Source organism: Amborella trichopoda, chromosome 13 (genome assembly GCF_054954075.1).
Source record: "Amborella trichopoda isolate Santa Cruz 75 chromosome 13, AtrichopodaSantaCruz75HAP2 v2.0, whole genome shotgun sequence".
In the NCBI taxonomy this organism is placed as follows: domain Eukaryota; kingdom Viridiplantae; phylum Streptophyta; class Magnoliopsida; order Amborellales; family Amborellaceae; genus Amborella; species Amborella trichopoda.
In genome coordinates, this window is record NC_142348.1 from 27,524,335 (window position 1) to 27,539,916 (window position 15,582).

Here is a 15,582-nt window from a genome sequence, read left to right on the forward strand (position 1 = left end):
TGAGGCCTATCAAGATTAGTTAGTCATGATGCTCATGGTCTAGGATGCCTCAACTTTCATAGCCCATGCATAAGGCAACACAACTATGTGGTCGGTACATAAGGTTATATAGTGCACATTCATGTGGTCAATATAACCATCATGACTTTGCAACATCATTGGCCAACCATTGCCAAGCCTTCACATGTAAGGTGGGAACAATAATGTGGGCACAATCGAGAATCCGACTTCATGATGGCTCTGATTCCAATGTTGAGAAGATACAGTCCAACGGCAGAAGCAGAAGCAAAATAATACAACCGAAAGCCGGGTATCATACATAAATGCTCGCACAACAATTTTGATGAACGAATGTGGAGATAAACGATTAATTCACATAGGCACGTTCGACAACTATTAGAGCTGCCAAAATCTATTCCACACCGTAAATCCCGAGCGAGGTGGAAGCTCATGAACACTCTTACAAAATGCGATAGGAGCAGTACAAGCTCGACTTTTTTTACAACTCTATCTCTTAGGGCCGGATCTCTCCTTAGATCTCAAATGGGAAAGGATTGTACTCTCTGTCGCTCTTTCTCTCTTTCTCTCAAGAGTTCAGCTCTCACACTTTCTCGTGTGTGTTGTAATGTGTAGAAACCTCCACTCCTCTCCCTTTTATAATGAGAGAAAGGGTCATCTCATTCATGTGGGAGTAACCTCCTCATGAATGGGCACCCTTATGATGCATGAGGGTAACCCCCTCATGAAGAGATGCAACCTCTTCTCACCTCCCTTCATGTAGTAACATAAGTCAAACATAAAGAGGTGTGGTCCACTTAGGTATACCCTCACACTACGGATACACCCTTATGTGTAAAAAACCACAACCATTGAGGATCATCAAGCCACAGCTCAACACACTAAGCAGGAGGTTCTCAACTACATAGTTGATGATCAGATTAGTGTGTGATTGATATGTATGAAATCGGGGGAATAGGTAAGACAATTCTCATGGAGAATGTAAATAACCATTTAATGAAAAGAGAGAATGTCAATAATCATCTGATCCAGATTGCCCCTTGCAATCATCACTCTTGCTTGGGCTATGGCATGCAAGGAGAGTTGGGAGGCATGGGAAGACTCCCTACGAATATTGAACATGTCAGCTACCAGTCTCCCAGGTATGGATGATGCATTATATGTCTTAAAATTCAACTATGATTGCTTAGATACAGAACTTAGGTCTTCTTTTATTATGCCTTGTTCCCTGAAGACATCTCGATAGAAGAATTGAGCACGATAATCTACTGTATAGGAGAAGGGGTATTAGATGATACAGAAAGTATGAAAGTGTTAAAAAACAGAGGGCATGGAATAATAGAAACGCTCAAAGTATCATGCTTGGTTCAAGATTGCAATGTCGAAAAATCAATAATGATGCATGATATGTTGCGTGATTTTCCTATTTGGATCACTTCTTCTAGCTCAGGGGAATATCTGAGTTTTTAGTGCGATCTGGTGTTGGATTAAAGCAAGCACCAAAGGCTTCCAAATGGAAAGATTCAAAGAGAGTTTCATTGATGAACAACAATCTAAGTAGCCTGCCAGAATTGCTAGTATGCCAAAAACTTGTTACATTGCTTCTTGAAAGGAATGAAGATCTAGTGGCCATCCCCACAAATCATTTTTTTGAATGCATGCCCAACCTTCGTGTATTCGGTCTAACCAACACAAATATTGAATCTCTCCCATATTCAATACCAAAACAAAAAGTTAAGGAGCTGGATTCTGGGCTAGCTGAACTCACTAATCTAAGATTTCTCGAACTTTCTGGGATGTTTAGACTTAAAGGACTCCCAACTGATTTACTATGTAGTTTGTTTAATTTGGAGTACTTGAGTGTTTTTGGTTATGAAGGTTTAAAATGGAGTATTGTCGTAGCATATGAGAGGAGAGTTGGATAAGTGCATGGGAGTTAACTCAATTGGAACCAATGTTCGCAAAATCGAACCAGATCAGTTAACTGGACATGGGACTGGAAGCGGCTTAACCGGTGTATCCGATAAACCAGCCGATTCAACCACTCCAATCGGGCAAATTTCAGGCGGTAAAAAAAATGTTAAGAAAAATAAAAAAATGCAAAAAAAAACAACTAAAATATGCAAAGCATATAAAGAATGATTAAAACAAAACACATTCAAATGAAGTTGAAAATTAATGAAAAAAATGGATTTTAAACCATTTTATATTTTCCAAGGGCTATTTTTTAAATTTTCTAGAAAGATGGGAAAATATAAAAGTGAGTATTAATAACCATAAAAGTTTTTAATCTTTACCATAATGTAAAGAATATTTAAAAATACATTACAAATCAAATGCATTATTTTTTAGAATTTATATACTTTTTTTTTTTTAAAAATACCAGTTGATCATCCTAACTGCCCAAAATCGGAACCAGCCACTAGTCGGTTCCGATCTAACCGGGTGGTTAGTGTTTAGATCGGACGATTTTGCGAACATTGGTTGGAACGTTTATCTTTTCTAGACATTTGTATAAAAGGTGTTTGATTGGGATTGGGTTAAGTTGTTTGCAAAGAGATTGAGATGGTTTGGATTAATGGATTGTATGTTTGATTGGGATTGGGTTAAGTTGTTTGCAAAGAGATTGAGATGATTTGGGTTAAGGGATTGTACTTTCACAAACGATGGATTTGTTGCTTTCGAAGAATCACAAAGCATTGAAATTTGTCTTTAGTAGGTTGCAGGGGTATGACACGAGCCCCTATTCCTTGCTTAATGGAACATCTTTTAATAATTGGTTGTGAGGATATGGAATGTGTGATGATCGGAAAGGAGGCCAAAGAACGTACCTTCCAAAGCTTAGAGAAGTTGTACCTTTGAAATTTTTAGATCATCTTTTAGATCATCTTATTTTTAGAGCATAACGAAAGGAATAAAATAAAGCAAGTAATCTTAGGCATTGGAAAAGCGGGAATTTTAGGTAGGGTATACCTAGTTTTTTTTGGATTGGAAAGAATTTCCTTAGTTTTCTAAGGGTTTTGGGAGCTCCTGTAGTTGAATATGAATTATGAGATTTTCTGTAATTTTGGAGATTTTTCCTAATTTTTTTAGAAATTTTCTAAGTGTTTTTTTTATTTTATAGTATTGTTTAGCTATTTTTTAAATTTTGGGAATTTCTAAAAGATTTTTCTTCTTTTTTTTTTTGCCTCCTTTTGAGTTTTGAAGGGAGTATTTATAGGATTCAATTGATTATTTTTCTTAATTTTTTTTGAAAGTTTATTTATTTACCTTGAAGTTTTGGCCTTATCTAAAAAACAAGTTTACTGCGTTATCAAGACGCGTTACAGCCCGGCCTACGGCCTGACACTTGGGTCTTATAGGGAGTAAATTGTCATTTATTATATCTTTTTATCCGTAGTTCCGACCCATGTGATTCTTAGACCATTAGAAAGCTCTCAGGGTCTACTTCAATTTGGGATATGTTTTGCGCAATTTTTGAACAATATTATTGGGTATAAGTTGCCTATTGTGCACTAGGGTTTTTGTGGTCCTTCAGGCTCAAAATTGAGGTTTTTAGGAGTTCCCTTAGCTAGAATTTCTATTGGGTGTCTACACAGAGAAGCCACCACACTGAAAGAAGCTTGGGGCATGTTGGAAACACTATTTTTCAAGATGAATGATGCTCGATTGCCGTTCTTGGAAAACGAGCTTGGATCGGTGTCTCAAGGGACTATGACGACCATTCAGTACTTCATGACGGTAAAATCTCTTTGCCATGAAATTTCAAAACATGATCCAGAATCTTGGATTAGAGAGACCAAAATGAGATGTATCATCATTAGAAGCTTGAGACCCACATACAATGGGTTCATGACAAACCATCAGAGGATGGTTGACACAACTGACTCTCCAAGAATTAGAAAGTCTGCTAGTGAACTAAGAGACGTTGGCCAATTAGATGGCCGATATATTTGTAAAGGATGAAGAGGAGGTGCTCTTTGCACGAAAGAAGGCAGGAAAGACTGTCGAGACCAATTGAAGGAGAGAGGGCTTCCAACCAGGGGGAGCTAGACAAGGCAGTACCGACACAAACCGTCAACCATGGAGATTCTTACGAGACATCGAGTGCAACAACTGTAGCTAAAAAGGCCACATTGCTCGTGACTGTTGGTCAAAGAAAAGGAGGCCAGCTAAAGGAAATGTGGTGGCTACGATAAGTCAACAGTTCGAGATCGAGGAAGAATGGGATGTTGAGGCATCTTTTGCAGTAGCTAAAGGGATTGAATTGATGAGTTCGGAGTTGGCTGATTACTGATTGGATGATGCAAGAAGCCTTACAAGAGAGCAGTTATTAGTTGATCAATCAGTCAAACTAAGATTATTAGATGAATCTGAGAAACTTGTAGATAACGATGCACAACTAAAGTTGCAAGGCGATGACAGTTACTAGGTTGCGCACGATAGGTTTGCACAGGTCGTGAATACAACCTCAATCAAAATTCGCCATAAGGGAGATAAATCCTTTGCTCTTACCACGTTTGAGGTAGATGAAGTCAAGCCTCAGACAGGAGAGGATGCATGTTTCAAATGATGTCAAAATGTTCGAGAAGGTGAAGATTGAAGGTGGCCCAGTCATGCATGGACAACAAATGAACAAGAATTTGTTTGCAGTGTCAACATGTGACGTCCGAAATAACGTTACTGATCAAGTAATCGATGAAGTCACAAGAAACAGTGTTCGTGATGGCTCTGTGAGTGATGTTGAGCAGCAGCAGTTGTTACCCATGACGTTGGGTGATGCTACGAAAAGTGAGTCGCATGTGACTCATACTGGAGGAGTTGCAACCATTACAACCAGAATATATTAAAAAAGGCGAGGACAACAAGTGCGACTGCAAAGGTTTTCACAGACTCAAAAACTATATCCAGAGTATGTAGAAGCAACCTATGAACAAGTAGTGTCACATGTGCAGTGTGATATGTCCAGCATATTTAAAGTAAAAGAATCAAACTCATTTGATGAGACAAAAGGGAGTGGTTGAATTGTAGGCTGCAATGCGAGACGAGATTGATGCTCACGGTAAAAGACGAGAGAAAAAAAAAGAGAGGCTAAAATGAAGATTGGAACAACTCAATTTTGAGGGGGAAAATTGTGGAGAGCAATACGTGGTTGCTCTTCCAAGACTGCCAACGCATCTCACCCTCTCTCGTTCTTTCTTTCTTCTCTCTCTATATGGCTCTCTTCTCTCTCTCTAGATAATTCTCAAGAGGGCGGTTTATCTAAACTGACTTAGGGCTTGGTGAAAAGAAGTTTACAATGTGATGGGTCACGTGGCCCATCGTAGACTATATGTGTGCGCCGTTGGTTGGGTCTATAAATAGTAGACATTATTGTGATGTTAAAAACAAAAAAAGAAAAAGGATGGGTGAGTTGGGCGTAAGTGAAAAGAGAGTGGTTGATATGTTAGATAAGTTTGCTGTTAAGAGAGTGTATGAGTGAAAGTGTGAGCATGTATTGAGATAGAGTGACACGTAAGTACGGGTATAATGAAAACATGAGTGTTTCTCGCTCTAAGTCCCATTTATTGTGTGCATCTTTTCTACCATTAGTATTAAAGCTTCCGCAAAACTCTACACCTAAAGTAAATGAAAATGCTTATATAAAGATGCAAACCTTATTTGTAAACAGAAAAATATTCAATCCACATTAGGTGGACGGGTGCACAAATGCTTATATCCAACGACCAAAAATAAGTCTTGTATTTTATTTTGATTTTGATTTTTTTAATACAATAGCTATTTGAATTTTAAAGTGTAGGTGTATTTTTATAAATATAACAAAATAAAATGAATAAAAAGTATTTAAAGTAAAAAATGACAAAAATATCTCTAAATTTATTTTGGTCAATATTCTTTATTCAAAATATTTTTTATTAATTATGTTCAATTTTACTTATAAAAATGAACATAAAACCAAAATTTCCAAACAATATCATTTTAAATGAAAAATTTAAAATAAAATTGAGATTCATTATTGGCCATTATTGGATGAAGATTGTTCAATCTGGACCATATGCACCTTTTAAGCGTCTGCTAATGCGGATATAATACCAACATTTTGTAGAAATAATGTTATATTAATTTATATTTTCTATTTTATTTGGATAGTCTAAATTAAATACTTTTTAAAAGATGCCAACAATGCCTTAACAGATCAGTTAAATCTACACTATCCAAATAAAATATATAACCTTATTTATACAAGGTTTACAAACCACACCCTTAAATAAATGATCTTTACATGTACAATCACTCATTTCTATTTTTCACTCATTTGACTTTTTTTATCAAAAGATTTAGCATTACTATCCATTACCCCTCCGATAAAACCCAATCTAAGAGAACTTTTAGGATCTTGAATTTTGGGGATGTAATCTCCGCATAACCTCAACAAAAGAATTTCAAATTATACCTTCTATATGAAAAAACCATGTCTCAAAAAGATTGAATAGAGACTGCCTAAATTTAAAAGGTAAGATACAAGTGAGAGAACTCAAAATTGAATTTTTTTAAAATTTTAAAATAATCATCTAGCATTTCTTCAAATGACTCACAAAATTTCAAATTTAAAAAACAAAAAACTTCTAATAGATCAATGAGCCCTTTCGAGCAACTACCAAAGCCCGAGCGCGTGACCTGCCTAGGCCCGAGACTGGCCGGACCGGGCCGTAGGGCTGCCCCAATTAGGTCTGAGAAAATCTGCCCCACGGCATTTTGGCGGTAACGCCTCCATGTATGAACCCTATTCAATATTAGCAGGGTTGCACTTGTGCGCTTAGAGAGAGAGAGAGAGAGAGAGAGAGAGGGATGAAGGAAGAAGAGGAATTCGCCTGTCCGGGCGAGATGTTGGGCAAAACTACGGAGTTGATTGCAGGAAGCGGCACTTACGTCTCCCCTCTTTCTAACACCATTCGCTCTTCTCTCTTCGGACGCCACCACATTCTTCTGCCCCCTCCCAACGCCGATCATCAGGTCCCTCTCTCTCTCTCTCTCTCTCTCTCTCTCTCTCTCTCTAGACCTGCTTCCCTGCTTCTTCACAACCCCCCTCTCTCTCTCTCTAAAGTCTCTAAAGCGTGCACTCGGAAGCTTGCGTCCCTGCTCTCGATAGGTCCTTTCTCTCTTTCTCTCACTGAGCGTGTTTGGTGCTTTTCAGAAACCCACCATCGAAGTTGTGCGTCACAAGGCCCATGGATCGGTTCCTCAACCTGGTTCCATTGTCATTGCCTGGGTACGCTTCCCCTATTCCTTTCCCCTCTCTCCCACTACTATCTTTCAATATGATGATGCTTCTTACATTCGAACGCTTTAACAATTTCAGAGTAGAGTCTGGTATTCTATGTGCTTGATTCACTTAAAGTAGAGTTATATGTCATATGAGGATTAATTATTTTATGTTCGTTCACCTTGAGGGTCCCCAAATGTGATTAATCTTTAGCTTAATAAGCTAATTTCTAATACAAATACGAAACACCATTTTCAATTTCTTTTCCTACTACGAGAAAGCAAATGGAAGCCTTCCAGAGGAACATGTGTTAGGGTCCGTGACTTGATGGCTTATAGTCTTTTTTAAGTCTATGGTGGATTGCATTTTTACTGCTTGAACTAATGGCACAATGACTGAATATCAGTAATACGACAAAGGATGTAGGGATTATATTATCTTTTGGACTTTTTATATTCTGGGAGACCTTCCCTTAAATATCCGCTCCAACAAGGGCAGTTTTCATTTGAAAAGAGTAGGATAACTTATTGGGGTTTGCATTTATGCATCCCAATGGCTATGCACCTAGTCTTTATTTGAATCTTTAAGTTTGGAATGAGTATGGTCTAAGAAGGGGGATGACCTTAAACTTTTCATTTGTGCTGTCCCAAGCTTGGGTACAAAGTGTGGGTTATGTTAGGTAGGTAGCCAACGTAAAATTTTGACAAAACTTCTCATGAATCTGGGATATATGATATCTGTTTCAAGTGGAAGGCTTAAAAAGGGCCAGGGGTAGGTCCAAAAAGACATGTTTAAAAGTAGTGATAAAGATATGGGGACTTATGGCCTCACTGAGGGTATGATCTTTAATAGAGTAGAATGGTGGACCAAGTAATGACTTTAGCCTGTGGATTATGGTCGAAATTTTCAACTCCAAATTGAATATATTCTTTAAAACTTTTTATGACAAATTGGAAAGTTTATAAGCAGTGGTTCAAAAAGTGGACAGCCTAGCACCTAGGCGGGTCACCTAGGCGGTCCAGAAGGCTTGGGCGCATAGCCCATGCCTAGGCAGCAAAACTAGGTGGTGGTCCCTGGGCGGTATGGCACCCGCTTAGGAGGGCGCCCAACACCTAGCTCGGGACGGCCGCCCAAGGGCAGAAATAACCCCTTTTTTTTTATTCTATTGAGTATTTTTGAAAAATAAATGCTTTTACGGGTGGGTTTTAGGTTCATTTGAAACCTAAACCCACAAGAACCCATTTGAGAGAGAGAGAAACATAAATAAAAGCTAGATTTTGTGATTTTCATTAGATCGAAGTGCTTCTCAAAGTTACAAAAAATTGATTTAAACATCACCCAGGTAGATTAGATTTAGTTTTGGAGTTTTTTAATCCTATTAGAGGGTGTTTTTGAATATTTTAACACCAGAAAACATCTTAGAGGTGGAAGTTTGGAGTTCGAGCAATTAAAGTAAGTGCAAAACTTTATTTTTTAGTTTCCTTGTTTTGTTTTGAGATGTCTTTTTCAGTATCTAGTTGAAATGGAGATCTGGGTTGGAAATATGGATATAACCCGAATCCAAATGAAAAAATTTGCATTAGATGCAATTATTATGAAAAATATACAAAATGGGGCATAAACCGGTTTAAGAAACATCTTGCCCATATTAAGGGGATGTTGCCCCTTGTAAAATTGTTTCTGAAGCTATTAGAGAGGAGATTAAGCAATCTATGAGTTTTGTAAAACAAAAAGGGGAACAAAATCCTTGTCATTTGAATAGATCTATTTCTGGTTCTGTCAGAAGAAGTGATCTGGGTTGGATGTATGGTCATAACTCGAAACCAAACGATAAAAATTGTATACGGTGTAAGTTTTTTGAAAAATATACCAATGGGAGTATTAACCGATTCAAGAAGCACCTTGCTGGTATTAAAGAGAATATTGCTTCTTGTAAAACAGTTTTTGAAGCTATTCGGGATGAGATTAGACAATTTCTGAATTTAGAAGAACCAGAAAGGAATGAAAAATGAGCCTTGTTCTATGGAAATGTCTTCTCTAGGTTCTTCTAAAAGTGGTGATCCGGGTTGGAAGTATGGTTATAACCCGAATCCGAATGAAAAAAATCATATTAAATGTAATTACTGTTTGAAAGATACTAATGGGGGTATTTATCGATTCAAAAACACCTTACCGGTATTAAGAGAGATGTTGCTCCATGTAAAAATGTTTTGAGGCTACTAGGGAGGAGATTATACAATATTTGAGTTTAGGGAAGCACAAAAAGATAGAAAGGGGTAGAGCAGCCAAGACTCTTACGGCCTCATTTGCACATAGTAAGAAGGAGGTAGAAGAAGAGGAGGAGGAAGATGCAGATTCAGAAGAAATAGAGGAGGAAGAGTGTTATATTGAAGAGGGAGATGACTTTGATGATGATGGCCTCGAATCTGATGCATATGATGAGGCTTATTGTCACGACCCTGCCCCCGACCATCGTACCTTACGCGGCGACGAGCGATTCGTGATCTAATATAACGTTTGTCACTCAAGAAGGAGCGGACTCAACGCTTTTATTTTTGGTAATCGAGCAAATCATGGAAAAAGAACTACAACAAATACTCAACTAGCAGGTGAACATAGACAATCCCAAACACCAAAAATCCATTATATATATATATATATATATATATATATATATATATATATATATATATATATATATATATATATATATATATATATATATATATATATATATATATATATATATCCCAAAATGTTACACTCAGTTCAGGGCGTCTAGGCCCAATATTACATATATCAACAAGAACAAAAACCTAGCGTCAAACAACCCAGATATAAACAAGATCTAAGCACCTTCTTCGTGAAATCTAACTTCAACTTCTCGCCGCAAAACACGAGCTCCAAGCCCTGAACCTGTCGCTATTAATCTACAAGGAGAGGAGAAATAATGGAATGAGCTATACAACCCAGTAAGTAGATCTAGTGTTATGCATCTGTAGTGATTCTATCCGTGTGTAATAACAGTTCAGTTTATCAATATAAAATCATAGTTTAGCACATATGAGTATTAGATCAAGACAGCGAGTATGAACATTTCATTTACACAGCAGTTATCACTAAATTTGTGCGATCATGAGCATTCAATTAGTGAAATCATTAACATTCAATCAGTGCAATCCTAAACGTTCCTTATTCAGAATTCCTATCATTACCCACTCACTCCCTAAGTCACCTACTCCCGCAGTAGAAGTCCTATCCATCTAGCTAATCCAATCCCATTGCTTAAGACTTCTACCATCATACAGCAGGGAGGGGTGACAATTGGGGTAACCCACTTCGTAATACCCTCAACATACTCACACAGTCCCCAACGCGCATTGGGGGTTCGATAGGCCCTTACCTTGCAAGGCATCAATCATTTTATTTCATTTCATGAATCTAGGGTGCGCCCTCTATCCTTTCCCTTAACCCGTTCCTATCATTATGCAGGTTAGGGGATATGCCGACATCACTTCCCTTACTACCGATGAGTGTCCCATCGCGTATCTGGCAATATTATAATAGTATCCACTACCGGTGAGTGTCCCAATATGTAATGGTCAATATCAATTTAAGCAATGACCATCCATCACAATGTCATAACAGTACGCACTACTGGTGAGTGTCCCACCGCGTAATAGTCAATATCAATATAAGCAATGGTTATCCATCACAATGTCATAACAATATCCACTACCGGTGAGTGTCCCACCGCGTAATGGTCAATATCAATATAAGCAATGGCCATCCATCAAAATGTCAAAATAGTATCCACTACCGGTGAGTGTCCCACCGCGTAATGTTCAATATCAATATAAGCAATGGCCATCCATCACAATGTCATAACAGTATCCACTACCTGTGAGTGTCCCACCTCGTAATGGTCAATATCAATATAAGCAATGGCCATCCATCATGTTCAAGCATTCAATTCATTCACATCAGTCGATGTCTCATACAGATGAATCATATTTCATCATATTATTTAGCAAAAGTCATTTATTTCATGAGCTTTCACAGGGCATTTGCACATAAGTCTTCTCAGTAGTAATTAGCATTCATTTATGAATTCATTTCATCACTATTGTGCTTGTGGCCCCTGTTTCTCACATAGCGCAGTCACAAGACATTATCCACATATCGTTATGGCATTCACATGACATTCATCATATGGTATTCACATTTATCACATGTCAAGAAAGCTTAAGATTGCATGGATATAAAACTGGTAAAGTGACATGTAACAGTGACATGCCACTCTTGCAAGGGTGTAGCTCCCAATCTTGGGGGAGTTTCAGAATGCCTCAAACATGAAGCTTTAAGCTTACCCGCAGAGCATTACAAAGACGGTAATTTGAAAGAATTTGGGTGTCATTTGATGGGTCAATAGCTCAGCACGAAGTGAGCATTAGTTGCTGAAAATCTTCCCTACAACAGTGCGTAATGACATGATCGCGCATTTCGGGGCATAATTAAAAAACCTCAAAAACATGCAACTTTGAGTACATTCATAGACCTTTCCGATGGTGGCAATTTAAAGGTTTTGTGGGTACCATTTGCTGGGTCAAAAGCACAGCCCAAAGACGGCCACAGTTGCTGAAATCAGCAGCGACTGTGAGCGGTGCCGTGTCTCGACATCTTGGGCCGTATCTTTTAATCCATGCACAATTTTATCATGCATAAAAAGTAAACTTGGAGTAGACATATATGTGTTTGAATTGGAACCGATTTGGTCCCATTTGGCCATCGAACATTTTGATACAAGAACAATCACAATTCTGGAAATTCTTATTCTCAAGTTAACATGCTTTCAAAGAACGCTTAATATTTCCTAGCCAAGCTATACTTTGGGCTTGGAACCTTGTTCATGATAAGGAATCTCACATTGAGTAATTTCATGAGTTTCCATAAATAAAAAGGATCAGATATGTGGTAAAAACAGTCATGGCGTTTAGAAACATCAATTTGAAATTTCAACCTTTAACCCATTCATGCTTCACATTTTTCATTCTATCATCTTACCCATTCTAAATATTTGTTCTTTACATAAACTATGGATGCATAAAAACTAAACCCACTTACCTTAAACTCCCACGGTATCTTAAGTCCCCATTCACTGCCTTCACGGGCTTTCCCCTAGCTCCACCAGTGGGCTGTCTTCAAGGGTAGCAGTGAACTTCAAGAGAGAGAGAAAAAGTTAAGAAAATGGGAGAGACGGTGCTGCCCAAGGGAGGAAAAGGCTTAAAAAGAAGAGGATGGTTGGCAAACATTGTGGCTGACGCAATCGCACGCGGCTCTGACATGTACGGAGCGGCGTTGATAGGTGACGGCTGTACAATTTGACCAAACGCACACGACGATGCTCCCATACACAGCCGGCGATGCTCACTTACACAGCCGGCGTTGGGTTTCCTTTACACAATCGGTGCTACCTCTTTTCTTACACAGCCGATGCTGGGTTTCCTTTACTCAGTCAGTGCTACTCCAAACAGTGCTAGGCCTCTATCTCACTCTCCCTAGTCGTGCGCGTCACTGGACTGGAAAGATTGTGGTCATTACACCGACCCTACTCCTTCTGATGATGATGATGAGGACTAAAGAATGAAGAGTTGAAGACGCTTGAGTGCTTGACTCTTGGTGTTGACTGTTGGGTGTTGACTATTGTGTCCTAGACTATATATTTTATGAATTTCTATATATTTTCTTTTTCTTATTTTTAGTTTCTACTTTCTACTATCTAACTTTTGTGTTTATCAGACTATCAGTGTATACTTGTATGGTTTTATTGTTTTAGCATTGTATAAAAATATGGATTATGGTCTTATAGATTATCAAAATTCTCTTCTCGACTTCTCCTCAATTCCTCATTCATGGAAATATTAAATATGAATTATAGATAGAATATCAAAATTCTAATATTTGTGGTTAGAATATCAATATTCTCCACATTTGTATCAAAATTCTATCGTTTGTTTTCAACTGGGCCGCCCAGGTTTTGGGCCCCTGTCTAGGCGCTGGGCGGCTTGGACCCCCACGGCCACCTAGGTGCGGCCTAGCGCTTCTTGAAATACTGTTTCTAAGTGATTGTTTTAGACTTCTTTCACCATTCCTCAGGGAGCTTGAATTGCTGAGGGCAATGGTTCTATTTTGTTTGACTTCTTTAGATTTAGATTTAGATTAACCATAAAAAATATAGCCAATTTATTGAATATTTATTAAGGGCAAGCAATCAATTTGTGCTTGAGTCAAGCCTTTTTTGTCATCACTTATTTTGGAAAAATATCTTTTACTTGATCATATCCATTGAATGCTTAGCAAAGTTTTGTTTTGGTCTGTTCTTAGCAAATATTGTGGATTAACCTCAAATACAATGAAGAAATTGTTTTCGAAATGCTCAATATCCTCATATCAGGGAGGTGTTTTTCCATTGTCATGCGCCTAATGTTAGAGCCATTGACTTTAGAATAACTAAATCCAAAGGAATCTAGGCATATAACTCTGGCTGCCCCAAAGGAACGTGAGGGTGACGTCTAATGTCCCATTCAATTTGTTTGACTTTTTTTTTTCTTATGCATGGATTTCATTTCAGTTGAATAATCTGATCTCTTTAAGTAGTCATTAATGAAAATTTTATGGTGGTTTTATATGATTTAAGTACAACACAATGGGAAATAGTTATTTTCTATGAAGATGGAAGTCGGTTGGGACGTGGTTGCACAATGTAAAGGAGAAACCTGATGGACGTCTCATTTGTAAACTTTATAGTTTGGAATGCATCATTGTTTCAAAAAGCGGACCGCCCAGTGCTTGGGCGGCCGCCTAGGCAGATTTTCCTGGGCGCTCGCCTGAACCCACCTAGGCAGCTGCCCAAGGCCTACGCCCCACCCAAGGGTGGAACTGGGACTCCTTGTGGGTTTTTTTGAGTCATTATTTTAATACTAAAGAGGTAAAATTGTGGGTTTTAGGTTCATTTGAAACCTAAAACCCATTAGAGGTTGTTTTAGAGAGAGAAAACCCAAAAAAAAATATATATTTCTATTTGGCCTAAGCTCTGAGCGCTCGCCTAGGCGCTTGGCGGCCTTGACCCCGCCCAGTGCTTATCGAAACACTGGAATGCAAGCAAAGGAAAGAATGGGTTTGGCATAAGAGGTGATCTTTGTTCTTTGGTGAGCATGGTTATTATGGTAATAAATATTCTTGTTTCTTGTGGACATTTGTTAATCAGCTAGACATGTTTGATACTATTGTCATTGGGATTGTGGGAAATATTGTAAGATGCTTATTAATTTCATCTTGTCAATGAATACCTAAGGAAAATTCTAGTCATACTTCTATATTAAAACTATTTCAGCAATTGTAGGGGTGTTCCTTAACATGTATTTGCAACATGGCACTTTGTCAGAATTAGGATAACTAGGGAAATGCCTACATGTGATACTCCACTTTATGATTGTTCTACAAACTAAGTTAAAAAAAAAATGGTTGCTTCTTTGTTTAATAAATAAATAATGATTTATTCTTTCATCTGCTTGATTGGTTTTCTTCAACTTAATAAGTATTATCAGACTCGATATTCCTTAGTATTATTAGACTCGATATTCCTTCATGATTATTCTTGAGAGTATGTTATTAATTCCTGTTTGTTTTGTTTGGTTAGATTTTGAGAAGTCACTATATACTCTTGTTAGTGATCATTTTCTCAGTCACTATATACTGATCATTTTCTAAGTCACTATATACTCTTGCTAATGATTATTTTCTTGAGCTGTTCTTCTTTGTAACTGATACTGGTTGTTGGCAATGCATTGCATGGCATTGGAACCATGTCAAACCCATAGAATGGGAATGGTTGGTAATTTAGTTCTGCACTTTAAGTAAATCTTATTTGGCGTGGACTTGTCTCAAAATTTTTATTAGTGTGGAGCTATGATATTGTTTGGTCGGTCTTTTTTCTAATTTTCTTAGAAACTTAAAATTTCAAACTTAAAATTTCATTGCATTGAATTGAGAACTACGTCAAAAACAATTAAGACTGAAGCTCTTCACTCCCTGCAAAGTTTGTTTGCGCTAATCCCAGTTTGGTTATTAATACGTATTTTCATCAAGAAGTGGTTAAAGCACCCACAAAACACATTGTTTTACAATTTTGGTTGAGCCTGGTATTTTCAATTTCATCTCGCTTACAGACCACTGGCATTTTGTTGGTGCGGTAACTACAAATTGGGATTCTAAAGCAGCACCCAAAGTGACCACCTAAA

General features: G+C 37.8%; 1 protein-coding gene across 8 annotated transcripts in view; it reads left to right on the forward strand.

Annotated features, from left to right (window-relative positions):
• Nucleotides 1-6,815: 6,815 nt before the first annotated feature.
• Nucleotides 6,816-15,582, forward strand: part of LOC18444985 (Nucleic acid-binding, OB-fold-like protein) — a 37,018-nt gene continuing 28,251 nt past the window's right edge. For all 8 annotated transcript variants that reach the window (XR_016047622.1, XM_088855972.1, XM_088855966.1 and 5 more), the window contains exons 1-2: nt 6,816-7,032; nt 7,214-7,288. Coding sequence is in view for 6 of the 8 variants with exons in the window: in XM_088855966.1 (XP_088712092.1) it covers nt 6,868-7,032; nt 7,214-7,288 (240 nt within the window). In the remaining 2 variants the exon portion in view is untranslated. The remainder of the gene's footprint in view (nt 7,033-7,213; nt 7,289-15,582) is intronic.